The sequence below is a fragment of the Odocoileus virginianus genome, chromosome 27, assembly GCF_023699985.2.
Source record: "Odocoileus virginianus isolate 20LAN1187 ecotype Illinois chromosome 27, Ovbor_1.2, whole genome shotgun sequence".
Lineage (NCBI taxonomy): Eukaryota > Metazoa > Chordata > Mammalia > Artiodactyla > Cervidae > Odocoileus > Odocoileus virginianus.
Genome location: NC_069700.1, coordinates 31,445,915 through 31,467,693, shown reverse-complemented (window position 1 = coordinate 31,467,693; position 21,779 = coordinate 31,445,915). Strand labels below are relative to the sequence as shown.

General features: G+C 41.0%; 1 protein-coding gene and 1 non-coding gene across 4 annotated transcripts in view; both read right to left on the bottom strand.

The window, feature by feature from the left end:
- Positions 1–21,779, bottom strand: part of BTBD9 (BTB domain containing 9) — a 405,610-nt gene that overhangs the window by 56,762 nt on the left and 327,069 nt on the right. For all 3 annotated transcript variants that reach the window (XM_070456511.1, XM_070456510.1, XM_070456509.1), the window contains one exon: positions 16,407–16,514. In XM_070456511.1, the coding sequence (XP_070312612.1) occupies positions 16,407–16,514 (108 nt within the window). The remainder of the gene's footprint in view (positions 1–16,406; positions 16,515–21,779) is intronic.
- Positions 8,217–8,289, bottom strand: TRNAE-CUC (transfer RNA glutamic acid (anticodon CUC)). The gene has a single exon. It is a non-coding gene; the product is annotated as a tRNA-Glu (tRNA).

Here is a 21,779-nt window from a genome sequence, read left to right as displayed (position 1 = left end):
AATGAGAAGATTCAGAAATGTGAAACAAATAACCAAGCTTCTACAAGCCCCTCCTTCCCCGTCCCCAGCACACCCTAGAGGAAAGACCATACATTTCAAAGCTCCAGCAGTCTGAGTTTCTATTAAGCCTGTATATTCACTGCCAAATCCTACAGAGAATTCGGGAACTCCCTAGAGAACTAGGAAGGAAACAGGAACAATATAAACAAGTTACTTTCATCTGACAGCGGTAGCACCAACATTGGCTGCCCTCCTTCGCCTGAGCACCCCCCACGCACGAAATGTACACTGAAGGCTTTGAGAACCAGAGGCGAGGAAGCAAGGGCTATTATCCAGTGTTTCTCAAGAGAGGAAAATCACCAGCATTCTGGGACACGTTTACCGTGCAACCCAGCCTGGAGGTAGAAGGACAAACAAGGTGACTACTCACCACACCTTCCCTTCAAAACTGCAGCCACATCACTAAGAACACAAACATTCTTTTGCTCACTTTAGGTTTTTTTTTTTTTATGTTGGCTGTGAACCACTGCATAAATTTGGATTAAGAGGTGAAAAGTGTATGAACAAAAAGCACTCACTAACTCCCTCCAAAACATCTGGTAAATGTGTGCAATTCCAGATGATCACCACTCTGAAACTACACTTTAAACTTTGTAAGAAATGTTTATTACTGATACTCAGTATATAATTTACAGCCACCATGGTGAAATTCACTCACATTCCATTTCAAGGGATCATGAAAAGAAAATGTCAACTGAGGGGAAAATATGCTTTATGGATCTTGGCTTAAAACAGAGGAAAAACACAAATGCAAGTCTCTTTTGGTAGAAGGAAATAATCTAATAAATGACTTAATGAACAATGTAATGATTTTTTTAAGTAGGCAATAGGAAGGAAAAGGGAAGAAAAATAGAGGCTGAAACTCTAAACCTGGATAATGAAGCCCTAGGTAATCTGGTTTAGAGACTATAATTTTAAAACCAAGTTTTAAAGTATGAATTATGATACAGCTAATAGGCTGGTCAAATTAATACTGTGTGGAGGAAGTCGTAGTGACAGTAAGGTAGGAAATTATGTGGAAATATAAGTGGACTTCTTTGTAATCTATAGTCTTCATCCTACCTTCTGAAAGAGTCTATGTCTGACTTGTATGTCTGATTTTAAAATCTGAAGTTCACAGGTCCCTTTGGTTGGGAAATAACCAGCTTTCCCAGCTACAATGCAGGCCAACAGTAGGTGGCCAGGCTCAAATGCTTTTTCCTAGAAAAATTACCTAACCCTATGCCACATTCTCATCATGTCTATATGCTTACAGCCCTGCTCTGTTTTGTTTTGTTTTTTACTGTGGTCTTACAGGCCATGCAAAATTCTGGGAAAAGGGGATTCAGAATCAGGAGATCTAGGTTCTAAACCGGACTCTCTCATGAGATGAGGACTTGGAAATGTACTTGTGCCTGCTGTCTCAGATCCGCATAAATAAACTGAGAGGCCTGGACTATGATTCCAAGGTATTTTGAGTCACAATGTTTTAGAACTGCAGGATCCTGTTTTGTATTTTACACTGTGAGTGTGTGTGTGTGTTGTGTGTGTGTGGTGTGTGTGTGGTGTGTGTGTGTATGTGTGTGGTGTGTGTGTGTGGTGTGTGTGTGTATGTGTGTGTTGTGTGTGTGTGTGGTGTGTGTGTGTGTATGTGTGTGGTGTGTGTGTATGTGTGTGGTGTGTATGTGTGTGGTGTGTGTGTGTCTGTGTGTGTGTGGTGTGTGTGTGTGTATGCATGTGGTGTGTGTGTGTGGTGTGTGTGTGGTGTGTGTGTGTATGTGTGTGGTGTGTGTGTGTGGTGTGTCTGTGTATGTGTGTGTGTGTGTGTGTGTGTGTGTGTGTGTGTGTGTGTGTGTGTGTGTGTGTGTGTGTGTGTGTGGTGTGTGTGTGTGTGTGTGTGTGTGTGTGTGTGTGTGTGTGTGTGTGTGTGTGGTGTGTGTGTGTATGTGTGTGGTGTGTGTGTGTGTGGGGTGTGTGTGTGTGTGTGTGTGTGGTGTGTGTGTGTGTGGTGTGTGTGTGTCTGTGTGTGTGGTGTGTGTGTGTGTGTGTGTGTGTGTGTGTGTGTGTGTGTGTGTGTGTGTGTGTGTGTGTGTGTGGTGTGTGTGTGTGTGTGTGTGTGTGTGGTGTGTATGTGTGTGGTGTGTGTGTGTCTGTGTGTGTGTGTGTGTGTGTGTGTGTGTGTGGTGTGTGTGTGTGTGTGTGTGTGTGTGGTGTGTGTGTGTGTGTGTGTGTGTGTGTGTGTGTGTGTGTGTGTGTATGTGTGTGGTGTGTGTGTGTGTGTGTATGTGTGTGGTGTGTATGTGTGTGGTGTGTATGTGGGTCTGTGTGTGTGTGTGGTGTGTGTGTGTGTGTGTGTGTGTGTGTGTGTGTGTGTGTGTGTGTGTGTGTGTGTGTGTGTGTATGTGTGTGGGGTGTGTGTGTGTGTGTGTGGTGTGTGTGTGTGTATGTGTGTGTGTGGTGCGTGTGTGTGTTTGTGTGGTGTGATGGTTCCTAAATGTTTGGAAGTTGTGTAGTCTGTAAGCTCCTTCAGAGGAGAAACGTCTTCCTGGTTCCTCAGCATTTTCCTTCCCAATACTGCCTCTATCTACTAGGGTCACTCAATACGTATGACTGAATCAAAGTCAGTTGGACTATGCACTGTAGATCTATTAACCAGAGGCTACTCTGAAAAAAATCTGACTTGCACTTCCAGGGCAGCATGGGAGTGGCCGGGGGGTGGGGGGGGGCGGGGGCATAGCACCTTGAAAAATGGCTGGATTGGTAAAAAAACAAACTTCCTCCCAGCCTAGCCCCTTATTTCCTCCCTTCTCTGAAATGGATCCAAGAAAAAGTGAATGTTATTAACTCAGATGTAAACAGATTACAGTGAATATTCAGTTAACAGAGCAAATTTCTTGTATTTGGGAGGAGAAAGATCAAGGAAGAACTCACAGCATTTCTGGCTGGGTCTTGAGGGGAACAGAGGACGGGCAGAGACTTGAAGATTAGCCAGCAGAAATAAAGATAATTAGCTGATCTAAAACATGGACTCATTTGGCAACAGTAATTGGGCCAGACTGAAAGTAAAGTAGGATACCTGTAAGGAGAGAATTAAAGTGATAAAGATTAGAAAGTTTGGTGAGAGTCAGAGAGATGTAGTATTTATATACTGGAAATCTGGACGTGAGGTCTGACAGTAGGACAGATATTTGAAAACAAGAAGTTTGGGGAGAGCTGGTCATGTGGAGGTAGACGATGACCCAAGCAAGGACCTGAGGGTTTCTCAGCTGACCACTGGAGGTGCTTGTACAAGGAAATAAGACACCACAGCCAGGATAACTCAGCAACAGTATTCTAGACACCAGAAGAGCAATAGATGCAAAGAGTATAGACTGAGGGAACGCTACTGGAGGCCAATATAACATTCTGGGAGACAGGCATGAGGGTCTGAATTAAGATGGAGGCAACACAGGGAATAGAAATAAAAGAAGAAATGATATAAAACAAAAGACATGGTACCTGACTGGCTGTGGAAGGCAAAGGAGAGGAAAAGAGTCAGAGGGGTAAGAGGTGCCCAGGAGAAGCCATATTACCACCAATTCGAGCAGGGACATCAAGACAAGAGCTGCTTTAGGGGGAAAGATGAAGATGAACCTAGTTTTAGACAAATTGAGTTAAAGAAGCCATTCTAGAAAGGGCCAACATTTAATAGAAAATATGAATGGAAAAGACCCCTGAGCCAAGAGAATAAATCAGATAGTCAAGGAAGAGTGCCATTTTAGTTCTATAAATTAATTCTATGTGCATGCTGGACCCCTGAATTCATGGGAACACTTTCTCTCTTTTCTTGCTTTAACCTAGGAAGAAAACACCAGCCTCTTAGCACCCTGGGACTGAGCTGAGTTAGCGTTAATCATGGCATGATTATCAAGACAGCACTTCTTATTCTGACCCGGGACAAACTGAGGCAGGTCACTCTAAGAAGATATGGTCAAAACAACACTGACTTTCCTTCCTGATGCCTTTGTTCACTGACCAACAAACAGGCTCTGCTTTCCTTTTTAGCAGATCATCTGCTGACCATTCATTTTAACGAGTGGATTTCTGCGGCAACTGTTATTCTGGTGTCTCCAGGTGCATAGTTTGCTTGCCTACTCAGGGTTATGTTACTCTGACTAGAGGCCCAGGGTAGGAGTGCAGACTGCACTGCTTTATTGGCAACGCCTATCTGAGAGAAGGAGTTAATGATCAAGGGTTGCTCATGGTAAGGGGTGTATCCCAAGCACCTCTCTGGACCTTCTGCAAGCCATCCTAAAACTCTGGGAGGGATCCAGAGTGCCAGGATTCCAGAGAGAGACCTGTTCTGTGGAAGACTCTACCCTGCTGGGAAAGACAAGGCCTTGCAAGTGGTTTCGAGTTCCTCCCCAGAGATAATGCCAGGTTTTTTTTCTTCTTTTTTAACCTTTTATTCTGAAAGTCCAGAGAAATAACTGAAACATATTAACCTGACAAACTTGGGATTTTAAATCAAATCAATTTCCAGAGTGAAAGGGGCACAGCTGGCAAATGGTTTTTAAAGCACTCAACCCCTCCATAAAGAAAAACTTTACTCTAAGAGTATTTAAATATAAACGTAATGGACTTTAGCCAGTAACCAATCTAAGGTGATAAACTGTTACTGGGGGATACAGTTGAGGGGCTAACTTGAGGGGCAAGGATAGATGATGGAGACCAGAGAAAACTAAACCTCTGGCAATGACTGAATCTCTGGAATAAGATTATAAATGAATCAAGGATGACAGATCAGTAATGGGTTAATAAAGGGAAGCTGAGACGACACATTCCTAGTGCACAAGGACGATAGTGTCAGGGCAACGAGTAACTTCTGTTCTCTCCCACAAACCCTCCTAGTTCTGTGTGGCAGCATGTGAGCTGGGATGGACAGAGGTCCTGACTGAGCCCTATGATGACAAGAGCTCTGGACAGAAGCAGGGTAAAAGAAACCAACGTGTATGCATGACTGGAGACAGAGTGGTGGCCCTCATCCATTCATCTGCTCAGACAACAGTGCAAGCGCTAGGTCCTTGCTAAGAGACCATGGCTAGAGCAAGTAAAACAGACTAAATCCCCGCTCTGCTGGAGCTTACACTCTAGTGGGGAAGGAACAACAGTAATTTAATAAGCTTGCTAAGCAGAGTGTCAGTGTAAACTGTAGTTATCACTTGTGAAGGAAAAAAGCTGGGTTCTACGAGAGGGAAGAGCAAAGCAATGGTTGTGACAGGTGGTCAGGGCAGCTCTGAGAAAGCAGACTTGAGCTGAGAACAAAAGGATAACAAGGGTTAACCAGACAAAGAGCAGGGGAGTGGGCTCCAGAGAGAAGCCACTGGCACCTGCAAATGCTCTGTGGGAGGACAGAGCATGACTCGAGCTGGGATATGAGAGGAAGTGAGGATGATGTAAGCAGGGGGAGCACAAGGAGGGGAATGAAGACTAAGTCTGGAGAGGCAGCAGGGGGCAGGGTGTCAAGGCCTCAAGGTCACGTGAAGAACCACGGACTCTGGCCAGAGAGCAATGGGAAGCCTGTGAAGGTTCTAAGTAGATACAGGGCAAGAGTTGTGCTGGGAAAATGCCACTGTGGTGACAGTGAGCGAGGTCAACTTAAGAAAATGTACAGAGAGACTGTCAGCGGGGGTGGGTGGGTCAGCTAACAGAGCAAAGTAGAGAGGAGAGAGAGGATGGTAGTTGGCCTAGGTGGTCTTGACTGATGTTCATCATTAGAAATTTAATACTAATATGAAAGCTATTTCCAAAAAATGAAAAATCTTTCCGATTATGTGCATTTTAAGTGTGTCCACGCAACTTACTGATAAAGTTTTACTGATGTATGCTTTTTTTTCTAATAAAAGGCATGGAAAAATTATTATCCTCAGAGAATAACGTGGCTCCTGGATTAAGCAAGGGAGAGGGAAGGGAGCGCTCAGTTTCTCCTGGCTGATCACAGGTTATCCGAGGAGACTGCGTTTCTTTCCAGAGCCATCACCTGTCAAATGGTCTGGCTGGGATGGAGCCTCTCCACTAGCAGTCCATAGAAGCTGCAGACAGCTCTAAAAAATAACTCAGTTCACATACTGAGCATTGAAATCTACTTTCCATATGGCTTCCAACACAGGAATAAGTTTTTCCCTAAAAACTTTCTGCAATACCCAGAGGTAAATCCCTTCTCTGGGTGTGCAGGGAGGAGTGCCTGACTCCCTTTTGATGTTTTTTATTCCAAAACACTCATCGACTCCTGCTACTCATAAACCCACAAACAAAAGCTTGATGAACAGGTGTCTCTAAGTCTGGTCTAACAGGTAGATGCCTTCTAGGGGCAGGCTCTGATATCTTATCGTGAACACGGGGGTCTGCCTCGAACCAGACTTGCCTTCTGTGTTTTATCTGAATTCTATTGTTTTCTCATTTTTTTTGCCATTCCTTTTGCAGGTACATGTTTCTCTATCATTCAAGTTCTAAAACTCTTGACAAAATTAACAGCAATGTTTGCCCTTTTTAAAAAACACAGGAAAGAACATGACTAGCTTTTCTCACTGCTGTCAAATGCTGTGTAGAAAAATGGAATTAAGTACAAAAAGAGAAAAATAAAATCTCCATCGAACATTTAGAAGTGACAATTACACAACCAGAGCCCATTAACTGGCTCACACTTCAAGAAGCAGCAGCAAGCACAGCCTTCCAACCTCACAGGGAGGGGCTCTGAGGAGGGCAGCCGGCCCATTACCCCAGCAGACTCACGAGAAATGCTAACATTTCAACACAGGACCTACGTGACAGCCAAGAGCTGCAATCCCATCCTGGAAACCAAAACTTGACACTAATCAGGAACTTCTCATCAGCAGTCTCAATGGCGGAGTTATTTCCTCTGTTAAAACCCACTTTCTTTCTATTGCATCACATTGGTGACTCCAAGCCCTCGACACACAGCCCCCAGGTCACATGGTTAGCAGTGCCCTCCTGGAACCAACCTGAGATTTTCGTCTTGTGAAGTGTCAGCCTAAGAAACAAAGCTGGCGGCAAGGAAGTTTTTTCAGCCTTATCACTAACAATGGCAAAGAAGATGCAGGCAAGGAAAATAAACAGTCTAGGTTTAAATGTCCCGTTTTTCAATCTTGCTATACTTTGGCAGAGTTTACTGAGGCTATAACTCTCCACCTTTAATTTATCCCGTTGTCTTAAACCACTGCAGCACTTAGAGGAAGAAACATGACTCCTGGTCCTGAGATTCCTAGTGAATAAACAGCACTAGTTACAGAAAGAGACCCCAGAACAGAATGCTGGCCCTCCCCAGCACCAAGTGACAGACGTTCAGCAACGGGGGCATGCTGCTTGTCAGACAGGAATGCGGGCAGGCTGAGGTGCAGGGAGCAGACCAGCGGTCCCCACAGAGGCCCCGGCAGCTGGCACAGTCGAAGTGCTCCTCAGGGAAGGCCCCGGAAGAAACTGTTTCTCAAGTTAGGATGCGACAGAAATTGCCTGATCCAAGGTGGCGCTCCAAGAAGGCCTGGCCCCCGAGTGGGGAGACTCGAGTGGACGTGGACTTCTAAAGTACTGAGGAAAGACAAAAGGAGGAAGTACTCTTGGAGAGCTGGGCTCTGAGAGGACCGAGGGGAGAAGCATGAGGAAAAGCGGGCTCAGGTGCTGTTTTCAGGGAAGCACTTGTGCTGAGGGTAAGTGGCTTCAAGGTTCTGAAAGGCTAGGAGGATATTGCTATGCACAGCACTTATTTAATTTCTTTAATTTATTGTTGACAGTGAATAAACCACGCTACTCTGCCAGCATATGCTACTCAAATAATGGCAAGGATAAATCTCTACAAAACATTTATGGCTGTGGCTAGAAAAAATACTTTTAAATATTTAAATATTTTAATAAAGTTTTCTTTTTTATTCTAAGAGAAGTACATGTAAATTGGTCAAAAACGTAGGGAACCAGAAATAATTTCCCTAACCCTAATATACAAAGTCAACCTTATTAACGTTTTAGCATGTCTCCTTGTGGTTTTCTTCTTCCATGGTTTTTTTCCTACTTGTGATAATACTTCTATAATTTTGACTCCTGTTTTAAAAATCTTGAATGAGTAGTTTCTTAAGTAATTAAAAACTCTTTTTTTTTTTTTTTGGTTGCACCATGCAGGATCTTGGTTCCCTGACTAGAGATTGAACCCAGGCCCTCGGCAGTGAGAGTGCAGAGTCCTAACCACTGGACTACCAGAGAATTCCCTAAAAAGTCTTCACAACATCATTTTTAATGAACACTTAAGCTGAGGAAGAAAACTTATTCAAAAGGAAATATGGGTAGTATATCTGGCAGGCACATAGATAGTTTATGAGAAAATGAGGCTAAACTCTAGAGACGCTAGGTAGTTTCAGATTAGGATGACAGAATTCTCAAGCAGATAAAGAAAATTTTCAGTAATACCCAATTTTTTATATCTTATCTTTTATATTTGCAAAAATGTTTGCCAAAGGCATAGTCTTAGATGATGGTCAAGATCACTAACACTTTGGCAGACACAATTATTAGTCAATGGGGCCGTGACAAAGTGAAGAAATGGTTAAAAAATGAACACAAATGAGGTCAATATGAAAGGAGCTCAAGCTTCGCAGGAAGACAGCTGCATAAAATGCGAGAAGTGCAGGCAAGCAGAAGCAAGGAACGGAAAGGAATGGGGTCCCTGGGGAATATCAGCAGCCCATGTGGGAGAGCTTTGGGAATTCAAGTTCAACACAGCCGACATTATTATAGGCACATTTACCTTGCTTCCTTCCTGGAAACCAATGAGGGGACATCAAAGAAATACAAAGGGAATACATTCATAATAGTGTTGCAATCGCTTCTCGGCCTTTTGGCTAAGATCAAGTGTAATAGTGTTGCAAACTGAAAGGAAGTCTATTAGCAAATCAAGATTTTGTTGAATTTCTAGAAAATGATAGGTGGATAAAATATTATTCATAAATCTGAGGGGAATTGGGCAGATTTCCATAGAGCAGCCAGCTGAGCAGGATGGAAGAAAAATGATTCACACTCGGCCATACACACCATTGTTAAGTTTAAGACCTTCAAAGATGAAGAGAAGATCCTAAAGGTATCTATGGGGAAAAATAAATTACTACAAAGAATAAGAATATGATTATATCTGACTTTTCTCATCAGCAACATTAGATGCTAGATGGCAATAAATCCAAGCTTTCAAAATTCTGAAGGAATTGAACACTATACCCAGTCAAACTATGATTCAGGCATGCAAGTATTCTGAAAATTTGCTTTCCACATATCCTTTCTGAAAACAGTACCTATAGATTTACTCTGTGTAATGCTCATGAGGGGTCTTCTTAACTAAGACCCAATCAGTTCCTATTTGGCTTCAAATTCACCCAGGAGTGAGAATAGGAAGCACAGTGTGCCCCCAGGGCGGCAGCAGGCGTTTCTCCTCAGTGGGCGTCCTTGCAGCCGTCCACACAACGTAGGAGAGCCACTCCTGCTGGCACGCAGGTCAGCGCTCAGACGAACACATAAAACTTAAAACTTACACTGAGCAAGAGTGAAGCCACTCTGGTCTAGACGCCTCATATTCCAAAATGAAACGAATCTCTCTTGGAATAGCTCCATAAACACAGATCCCAGAACTGTCACAAGGGACACGTCTTAATCACAACTCATCATAGTCAGGAAACCCAAAGCTATGACTTCCAACCAGATATTTTAAAGTTCTCCCAGTTCAGTCACTCAGTCGTGTCCGACTCTTGGAGACCTGACAGACTGCAGCACGCCAGGCCTCCCTGTCCCTCAGCAACTCCCAGAGCTTGCTCAAACTCATGTCCATTGAGTCAGTGACACCATCCAACCATCTCATCCTCTGTCGTCCCCTTCTCCTCTCAACTTCAATCCTTCCCAGAATCAGGGTCTTTTCAAATGAGTCAGCTCTTTTCATCAGGTGGCCAAAGTATTGGAGTTTCAGCTTCAACATCAATCCTTCCAATGAATATTCAGGACTGATTTCCTTTAGGATGGACTGGTTGGATCTCCTTGCAGTCCAAGGAACTCTCAAGAGTCTTCAACACTACAGCTCAAAAGCATCAATTCTTTGGCACTCAGCTTTCTTTATAGTCCAACTCTCACATCCATACATGACCACTGGAAAAACCATAGCTGGGAGTTCTCCCAGGCTAGAGGCAATTTACCAATCAGTGGCGATTTTATTCATAAACAATGTTGCCTGATAACACAGCCAACATTCCATTTCTCTCAGGTTTTCAGGGAAAGAGATCTAGAAGGGTAACTGGGCCAAAGGACAATATCTCCTACAAAGGATAAAGGGTCTTATTACTCCTTTACCTAAATTCTACAAAAAGAAAAACAAACGATCACAGTTGTAGAGTAGGCCTCAGAGGCAGTCTGTTCAAAAATTAACCAATGATGGGAATGCAAATAGGTGCGGCCACTGTGGAAAACAGTACAGCAGTGTCTCAAAAACTAAAAACAGAACTACCACATGACCCAGCAATTTCATTCCTGGGTGTATATATATAAAAAACAAAACCACTAATTAGAAAAGATACATGCACCCCAATGTTCATAGCAGGATTATTTACAATTGCGAAGAAACGAAGCAGCCTAAGTGTCCACCAACAGACGAATAGATAAAGAAGCTTGGTGTGTGTATGTGTGTGTGTGTGTATATATACAATATACTTGGTCATAAAAAAGAAAGAAATATTGCCATTTGCAACAACACAGATAGTCTTGAGGATATTAAGCTAAATAAAATAAGTCAGACAAGGAAAGACAAATACTGTATGGTATCACTTACATGTGGAATCTAAACAACAAACTAATAAAAGGGAAAAAAACAGATTCACAGATACAGAGAATTAGTCATGACAAGTGTGTGGGGAGGGGACTAAGAGGTACAAACCATCCCGTACAAGATAAGCTACAAGGACATACTGTACAATGCTGGGAGTACAGCCAATATTTTATAAGTGCAAATGGAGTATAACCTTAAAAAATTGTCAATCACTGTACTATACACCTGTAACTTACGTAATATTGTACATCAACTATACTGAAAATAATGAAATAATGAACAAAAATATGCTTCAGAAGCTTCTCTAACAGGAAAAAGAAGCAATTAGGAACCCTAGGAAAACAAAAAGCAGGCTACCATGAAATTACTTATTTATCATTTATGGAATAATTCTGGGCACTTGTAATAAAATTGAATCTGTGATTTGAACACAGTACAACTCTTCCAAGAGCGACAAGTTTAGTGACACAGAAAGCATTTCTTCTATTAGAGCCAATGAATTACTAGGTCTATAGTGAACAATGTTTATATAATCACATTACAGTGAGTTCTGAGTGGTTTTCCCTTTTCAGAATCAGTTTATAGCCAACACATGGAAGATTTAAATAAGTCAAAAACCAGAAAATAATACCATAAATCTCACAATTTCAATGACGTGGGACAGTTAACTGATGGAGAGAGACAGAGAGAAACAGTCATGGTAATTTCTTCACTAAATAGTAGGGAGTCAAGAAATACCAGCTACAATTGATGGGTCAAAAATAGAGGTTTAACTATTCTGTCTAATTTTAAAAGAAGTAACAGTAGTGGGGTTCTCACTTCCAATATTCATCGGAAGGACTGACACTGAAGCTGAAGCTCCAGCACTTTGGCCACCTAATGCGAAGAGCTGACTCACTGGAAAAGACCCTGATGCTGGGAAAGATTGAGGGCAAGAGGAGAAGGGGACAGAGGATGGGATGGTTGGATGGCATCACTGACTCAATGGACATGAGTTTGAGCACACTCAGGGCAATAGTGAAGGACAGGGAAGCCTGGTGTGCTGCAGTCCATGGGGTCACAAAGAGTCAGACATGCCTTAGCGACTGAACAACAAGAGAACAAAAAAGAGAAACATAACTAACGAAAAATGAGGAGTGGTTAAGTAAGCTAAATTCATTTTTTTATACCAAGGAGTCAGAGAAGCTAAACTAATAAGCAGAGATATAAAAGTATTATTTTAATTCATAAGTTATAAAGACTAAAAAAAAATAGTCAAAAGTAGCTACTGCTAAGGAATGAAACAAGATGGGAGAATAAATATTTACTCTTCACTTATATCTTTTTGTATAGTTGAAAGTAACTTTCCATGGGCAGGTTTCACATTTATAATAGAAAAATAAAACCTGATGTTAGTATTTTACTGTACTGACACAAATTTAGGGTTCAGCAATTTAGAAGACAACAGAGAAAAGGAATCAATGATTAAAAAGTGGAATAAGGTTAAAAGGTACAGGAATAGGTTACATGAAAAAATAATAAAAAGTAATTTTATAAAATCAGCCAATACATTTGTGAAAACATGGATAAGCCTTGAGGGCATTATGCTAAGCGAAATAACTTAGACAGGGACAGACAAATATTTCATGACCTCACTTACATGTAAAATGTAAAAAAACAAACTCATAGAAACAGAACAGATTGATGTCTGCCAGTGACTGGGGGCTGAGGGGAATGGCTGAAGATAGTTGAACAGTACAAATGTCCAGTTATAAGGTAAGTTCTGGGGGTGTAATGTACAGCATGATGACTATAGTGAACACTGTTGCACTGTATATTTCAAAGTCACTAAGAGAGATCTTAAAAGTTCTCACCACAAGAAATGAAATCCTAACTCGGTGAGGTGATAGATGGTAATCTTATTGTGGTGACCATTTCACAACATATACATATACCAAATCATTGGGTTGTACACCCTAACCTTATGCAGTGTTATATACCAATTACATCTCAAAAAGCTGTGAAAACCTCCACAGCAGTCAATATGAAAACAGAATTACTGGGATTTCCCTGGTGGTCCAGTAGTTAAGACTCCACACTCTCAGTGCAGGGGACCCGGGTTCGATCCTCGGTCAGGTAACTAGATTCCGCATACCACAACTAAAGATCCCACAGGCTTCAACAAAGACGTGGAACATCCAAAACAAAAACAAAACCAAAAAAACCCACCAGAACTATCTATGATAGAAAATAAGTCTTTATTCTGAAAGTTCCAACTGTAGCAGAAAGGACACACACACACACACACAAAAGAAACTATCCTACCCCAGGAGCAGGAACTTACAAGGAGACATTGGAGAATCTCATTCCCTAGTCTTTTTCAGAGGACAGCAAAAATCTGTCCCCTGATTCCCTGACTAGGCAGAGTGGTATCAAGAGGCAGGGCTATGATCTCTAAAGGTCCTATAGAATTTCATTTATGTTACTCACATACTTTATTGCACTAAAAAAAAAACAAAAACAAAAAAACACACCCCACCCAGGCTATAATTTTTGAAGCTAATAGGATCCTCTCTTGAGGACTGCTCCAGAGTACATTCGTTCAAAAGGAAAGTCTTTCTTCTTTTATCATCTGCATATCTTCTATTATATCTCTTAGGACCTTACTCAAAAATGGAAGGCACAACAGGTTCAGGTTATGTCTATAAACATGAAATCATAACCTTTGGCTCCATTGATTCCTAGAGGGTTAACAGGCACTTGCCTTCTTGCTATTACTCTTGTACTTCTAATATATTATTTATTTATTAGTTTTAAAACACCGTTATAGCATCTAAGTGCTAAAATACAAGGTAAAAAACATTAAAACTATTGAACTCCACCAACTAATGCAAACAAAAAATTAAAAGGAGGAAAAATAGATGCTCATGACTTAATGCAAGACTACTGGGAGAGGATCGGAATGAGTGAGTCTAGGAAAACCCATTTAAATAAATACAAAATCATTATGGTATGTACCTTGTCAGTAGTTAGTCAACCAGTTCTTGTTGAAAACCCAACTGTATAACATCTTCAAAAGGGGGACATAAAAGAGAGGAGGAATCCAATTTATAACACATAAAATGACCGAAGAGATGGGTGACTGTAACCAGGGAGATGTGTGAAAGATGAGGAAGCAGAGCATCTGGTCTGTGAGCTGTATACCCAATAGCAATAACTCTGTAAAGATATATCGGTGGTGGTTCATGGGCCTTGAAGGCCTTCCTGGTGTATAAAAAGGGTTCTGGGAGCTTGGAAATAAATGAATCACTTCAGTTCCCAGTTTTCATCATCTGCCTTGGTTTAGCAATGCTTTGGGTTCAAGGCAGCAATGTGGTCCAGGGGAAAGAGACCTTCCTTTTCTCTTTTATAAAATCAGGACAATATCCCACACAAGGTGATTTATATTCAGGACAAAATAAGGTAAAAGACATGCAGTAAAGAAATACTAGTTACTAAATAACTGAGTTTTCTTATGCTATCATAGAGATGGCAACAAGATGTGTGCTCCCCTGAGAAGTGGCTGTCTAGCCAGGAGCTGACTACTTTTTCCAGTCCTACTAGCATCTAGTGTGGCAACTGACTAGTTCTCCCCGATGAAATGAAAGTGGAAGTGATGTTCACCATACCCAGGCCAGGCTTTCAGAGCCAGGGTTACCTTCTCTCTGCTCTTTCCCCATCTGCCAGCCAGAAGCAGATGATGGCATCTGCTAGGTGATGGCAGAACCACAAGAAGGAAGATACCTGGGTCCCTCAATCATCTGTGAAGAGTCACTTGACAGCCAGGAACACTCCTGACTGAGAAGTACACTGCTGTGTTAAACCGCTGATGTACCGAAACCACTATCTGTTACAGTAGCAAGTGTTACCCTCACCAATACACACATTCTATATAATCAACATAATAATAATGGTGAGGATCTCAGACATTGCAGCAAACAAGCCATCATTAATGCTATTATAAAATCTTGAAAAGATGTTCAACATCATCAGCCATTAGGAAAATGCAAATCAAAACCTCAAGGAGATACCATCCCACTAGAATGGCTATGAATAAAAAATAGACAATATCAAGCACTGGCAAGAATGTGGAAAAACTGAAACCTTGTTGTGGAAAAGTTGTTGCGGAAAAGTTTGGCAGTTCCTCAAAAACTTAAACATAGAGTTACTATAAGATCCAACAATTCTACTTGTAAGTATATTCATAAGACAGCTGAAAACATATGTTCACACAAAAACTTATATAGGAATGTTCATAGCAGCAATACTCATAACAGCCAAAATACAGAAACAATTCAAATGTTCACCAACTTATAAATGGATAAACAAAGTGTGTTATTTATATATTCCCATGTTATAAAATACTGTTCAGTCATAAAAAGGAATGAAGTACTGACACATCTATAACATGAGTAAAACCTGAGAACATTATACTAAGTGAGAGGAGCCTGGAATGAAAGGTCACATACTACATGACTCCATTTATAGGAAATGTCCAGCATGTACAGATCCATAGGGACAGAAAGCAGACTACACAAATCCATAGTGACAGAAAAGCGCTGGGGCTGTGGGAGGTGGAGGGAAATGGGGTGACTGCGAGTGGGCAGGTTTCTTTTTGGGGTGATGAAAATGTTTTGGAACATTAGATGGTCATGGTGATGATGGCACAACCCTGAACACACTGAAAACCACTGAATCGCACAATTTTAAAGGGTGAATTCTATGGTATGTGAATCATATCACAATTAAAATAAAAAAGAAGAAATACCAGGTGCTGGCTTCTTCTTGCCTCCCAGAGCACTGGGCTCCACACAAAAAGGCACTAAGTTCTCTTCAGGTAATGACTGGGAAAAGGTCTGAGGGAACCTTCCAGGATGCTGCAAATATGCTAATCTCAGTCTGAAAAGTAGCTACATTTACATGGTTCTAGAACCCTTCTGCCTGGCTTTCCCCACAACTAGGTAAGGTCAGACAGAGCCCGGATGCCATATGCATGAATGTCTCTGTTTCCTAAGGAGACCTAAGATACAAACTTTCCTTAGTTTAGGTAACAGTATAGCTAACATGGAGATGAGATAAATATTTAAAGGTAACCCTGAGAAAGACATGAGGGTGGGGAAGAGGTGAGAGTCCCAGAATCCTACAGCATCAGCAAAAATCTCTAAGGAAGAAGAGAGTCCCCAAGGGCTAGTGTGGGATGTCGGGGGAGGAACTGAGAAAGGACTGCATGTGGAAAGTATGTTTCTTGTCCCTGCTTAGGTACATGCCATTTTAAAAAGTCAAGTTGAAACCACAAAACAAGGACCACTTCTTTGGTTGTATAAACTAAATTTTCATACAAGTACTTAATAGTCAAAACTGAACTAAAGGATCTTCAGAATGTTTTTACCTCCAAGCAAGAATATAACCTGATGATTCCAGATCTGACTTTTCATTGGAACTTTCTGAGTCTAGTGGAAAGACTGTTTTTTAAAGTAGCATATATTCCTGAGAGAGCGGCACTTACTTGCATGAGACTTTGGTTCTGTCGGCCACCATGGTCCACTGCTGCTGGTTGGTGGAAACCTCAACATAGTAGCTGTAGCTCCGGTCATCACAGTCCCACAGCAGTAACCTGAGCAGAGGGGAGACACAGAAGGCGGTCAGCACTCCGCCTGGCTCTTTCCTCAGGCTGCAGATGTGAGGGCATCCATGTCTTCTCTGTCCTTCTAATTGGTCTCTTCTGCCCACACACTTTCAGGACCAAGGCAAGAAAGTGAATCCCCAACAAAAGTATGATGAAAGGCAGATTCAGTCTGGCAGGGAGAGGCTTGTTTCTTTAGGGATTTATTTCACAAGTCACCCACCAGGCAGCCCCTGTCCCCCATGTGGCAAAGATCTTCAGACAGGCTAATCAGGGAGATGTCCCCAAATCCTCCTTCCTGCTTCTTTCAGCCCTCACCTCCAGTTGTCTGGTCTGAACAAAGGTAACATTCTTGAGATCACAGTTTATGGGGAAACCTGTGCTTTCTAATGGATATTCTATGCAGTACTTAACTAGCATGTCCCAATGACCTTAGTTATGTTTCAGGTTCCTTCTCATTCCAGACTTCCTGCATAGCTTTGGTAAGATTACTTGATTGGGAGATACAGGCAAACATATGTTCATCAGGAAATCTTTGTTTCTTAAAAATTGATTATGCTGGTTTTGTTCTTATACCCCTTCTTGGCTCATATAAGAACCGAAAGCATTGACTATGTGATTCTATTTACCAGAAGCTCAAAAGAAACAAGCTATATCTACGATGACAAGCCTCAGAATGGTAGCTACCTCTTAGGGAAGGAATGACTGTGAAAGGGTGAAGGAGCCTTCTAGGATACTGAAATGGGGTAATTCTGATCTAGCGATAGTTACATGCGTATACACACACACAAATATTCATATTCATCAAGCTATTTATAAAAATTTTGTGCAATATATGTGTTATTCCTCAGTTTAAGAAACAGAATAAAAAAGAATCTAAATATTATAATATGGCATTAGAGTACAGTCCAGCATTTTGCTTCTGACAGTGCTGCTATGGTGAGAGATCACTGTTTTCTATCATTTCAGCCTCAGAAGTACTTCCCATACAAGATACCTATCTTACTGTTTCACAGCTAGGCATGCACACTTGTCTCCTCCACTAGCTAGAACAGAGTGAGCTCCCTAAGCACAGAATCTATGTCTTACTAGTTTTCACACTCAGGACTTGGCATAGCGTCTCACATAGTGCCTACACTCCATGAATATCTGCTGAGCAAATACATTATTTGCAACAACTACAAAAATGATCATTATCATTATAATGGTACATTTCTTTAATGCTTACTGTGTACCAGGCCCTATGTTAAATGTTTTACATAACATTACATCCTTGCAAAAATCCTCTTAGCAAGCATTATTGTTCTCATCAAATAATATATGGTGAAAGTGAGGCTTAAAGCTGGCAGGGAGTTTGTCTAAACTCAGTGATGGTTCCAATATGGTGTCCTGACGAAAGCCCTCTTCTGTAATCTGTCAAATGTTTTCTTTACTCCTAGTTTATGTGTGGGGGGCATAATTGACAACTTATAACCTATCACTCTACAAAAGCAGTTTGTATTACTCCCTCTTAATCCTGCGATTACCACCAATGAGAATCCTTTGCACAAGTTCAGTGTTACCTTTAGCGTCACCTACAAAGCTATTACTGAAGAGCAGAAATGCCACTGTCTTCCCTTTCCCTCTTACCCTTTGTTGCTTGCTTTCAGTTGTGATTTTGTTTGCTATCAATGATGAAATCCATATTATTTAACATGATAGAATTCATCATTTAAGTGGAGAAAACTGTTAAAAGATTTTGGAAAGCATAAACACATGTGTAATACTGTAAATACTACTGGTTCTTTTGAGCTCATCTGAGTTATTTAATCTCTCAAAGTACTCTGAATCAACCAGACTGGAATCTACCCTATTGTTTTTAGGGTCCAATAATTCTACTTGTAGGCTAAACCAGCATGCTTGATAAGAAAGTGAATCATCTCTCTCATTAGTCATTTCCTCAAATATTACTCTCAGTAATATTTTACTCTCATATTACTCAAATAATACTCTCAGTACTTTTATGCAGTTAGTCTATGTTATTTTAATTTATATTGAGTAACTTTTTAAAATGTGCTTTTTGCTTCTATGTTTGTCTGCTCTCAAGATGAATACAAGCCTATTAGAAAGATGGTTGATTTCTCTCTTTAAAAAAAATTCTAGTCCAAACATGTGGGCTCCGTTTATATAGCATATGTTCCATATGTGTTCTGGGCTGAAATCATTCATAACTCTGCCAGAGTAGATTAAAACCGGGTGGGGGGGGGAACCTTCAAAATAATTAACATTCGCTTTATTTAATAGCCCTGGTCACAGGCTTTTTGAGAGATGCTGTTGAGGCTCTTTTCCCAATGGAATTTTGGTTATTTATGGAGAGCTAGGCTTAACATAATCCATATCCTTCTGGATAATCATGAGTTAGTGTTTCTACCAGTGTATCCAAATGAAAATGATCAGTCTGTTTTGGGTTAGACTCTAACCAGATCTTGAAATATTTCACAGAAAAAGATTGCCCCAAGGATATAGGATACAGAGAAGATAAAAGGAAAACCAATTATGAGTAAGTTTCATAAATGCTCTAGTAGAGATTCTTAAAGTAATAGCAGATTAAAAGAATTTTAAAGTTGTGCATATTGTGTCTTACAGTAATTTATTCTATGAAAGTGAAAGTCGTTCAGTCATGTCTGACTCTTTGTGGACCCATGGACAATACAGTCCATGGAATTCTCCAGGACAGAATACTGGAGCGGGTAGCCTTTTGCTTCTCCAGGGGACCTTCCTAACCCAGGGATCGAACCCAGGTCTCCTACATTGCAGGTGGATTCTTCACCAGCTGAGCCACCAGGGAAGTCTTCCAATTTCTCTCAAGGTAACATGAAGATCACCCATAATTCCAGTAATTTTGTAGACATACTCATGGTAAAAATTGCTTCTTTGCTTAATGATCCATTATGAATATTTTTTTTTACTAACTTTTTTTGGGCATCATCAAATATTTTCCCTCATCTTATGTACTGATTTCATAGAATTTTACTGCATGGATGCCCCAGAATTTATCTAAATAGTTCTCTTATTGTTGGACATTTAGGTAGTTGACAATATTGTACTGTTATGAAACCTCAGTGATGAACATTCTTAAGCTAGATCTATGATTATTGTCTTTGAAAGCTGCTATAAGTGAAACTCCTGCAATAGGGTTTATTAGACCTTTAAATTATAAAATAGCTGGATACCTGTCCTCTTGCCCCCAGTGACAGACTGTACAAATTTATACTCACACTACCAGCAGTGTATAAAAAAGCTTGCTTCTGTACATTATTACCAATATTGTGTATTATCTTTTAAAATACTGCCAATTTGATAGATGAAATATATTTCACTACTTTAATTTGCAGCTTTTTACTTATCATTGAACTTGAACATTTTTACTCATTTTCTACTTATATTTATTCATTTGTTAATGACTTACAAGATGCCCTTTATATTTAAAGGATATTAATCCAGTGCCTATCACAGTCTGCATGCTGAAGATATTAATTTTTATTAGCCTACTCTATCGATCTTTACCTCAATAACTTCTCCTGGCCTAAACTCTTTCCTCTGAACAGCAGCCAAGCACACATACTGGTTGAGACATCTCCTCACTAGTCCTCTATTAAGAGTCCCTGGAGGCTACAAGTGTGGGGTCAGGGTGACTCCTGAGTGGAAAAGGGACAGTGATGGATCTCAGGTTGTCTTTACCTACACTTAGGAGTTTTAAAGAGAGATTCTTCTTTTTTTAACTAAATGAAAAGATTCTTTACATTCTATGGGTCTATCTGCTCAGTCACCTCCAACTCTTTATGATGCATGGACTGTAGCCCACCAGGTTCCTCTGTCCATGGAATTTTCCAGGCAAGAATACTGGAGTGGGTTGCCATTTCCTCATCCAGGGTATCTTCCCAATCCAGGGATCAAATCTGTGTCTCCTGCATTAGCAGGCATATTCTTTACCACTGAGCTACCTGGAAAGCCCCTTAAATTCTACAGTGCTCTACAATTTTCAAAAATTTCACACACACAATTTCATATAATCCCAAAACAACCCTTTTAAAAATCCTCTCCCCCTATATTGTCCCTCTCTCTCCCCATTCTCCCACTGGCAGTCACTAGTTTGTTCTCTATATAAGAGGTATTTATTTTATGTGCCCAGATGCGTATTTGCTTAGAAGGTAGGCTTAGCTAGGAATGAAAACCCCTCTGTTGATTCAACTAAGGGAGGGAAAAAAAAAAAAAAAAGCAAGCACAGCTTAAGGACACTAAAGGAAAAATTGGCTCCATCTCCTTTTTTCTTCCCATGGAGAGAAATTTTAGTTCTAATAAGGCACAACGGTAAAGCCCACCAACTCCCTTCACTTCGTTCCCTGCCAGCAAAGTCTGTTCCTGTATCTTTGCACCTGCAACAACACAGCAGTATTTCCGACTTGTAATCTGCAAGAAAAGGTCTGCCAGGTGAGCTGGCCCAGGACAGACACACTCCCTCTGACTCTAATTGAGAGCAGCTCCTTAAACATAGCCCTGACATCTGCATGCCCCCACCCACACATCAGAAGCCATTTTCAAAAGGAGCTGCATAAAGGCAGCTGCTGGCCAAGATCTATCGGTGCAGACCGAGTTTGTGTTTAAGCTGTGGTCACAAACCCCTCTACCTAATGAGCACAGCATGAAATGCCTGGTGATATTAAATGTTGTCTCCTCCATCTTCCTTATTCTCATTGTGGAATTTCCCTGAAAAGCAGTGAAGTGCTGGGCTTTTTTAAAAAATTGATTAGCAGATGTGATTTCGCTTACATCTTCCATAAATGCTCTGGCTGGCTGCATACCATTGATTACTGGGGGTCAGTTTACAGCAACTAATTGCTCTCCTTGCTAGTGTTTTGATACGAAATTCAATAGCAAATATGTTTTCAAAACTCTTGTCTTTGAGGCTTGAGTCAGAAGTGACTTGAGGCAAACCCAGTGGACTGAGTTTTCCCTTCTTTAAAATAATTGCTCTCTCATCAGTCTGTGAAGAAAGTTTCCAAATTATAGCATTCTAATTGGAAAGTCTACATTATGCATGCGATGACAAACTATGTTGTGCTGAGCGGCACTTTTTTCATCCCTTTCTTAAGGGATTAACTCTGTGCCAGATTGTGAACAATGGCTGAGGTTTAACAGTGGAGATCAACAGCTTCTCCACTGAATTGGTCTTTTGGATCAGCAGCAAGTATCTGTTTTGCCTCCTTCTAACTGTCC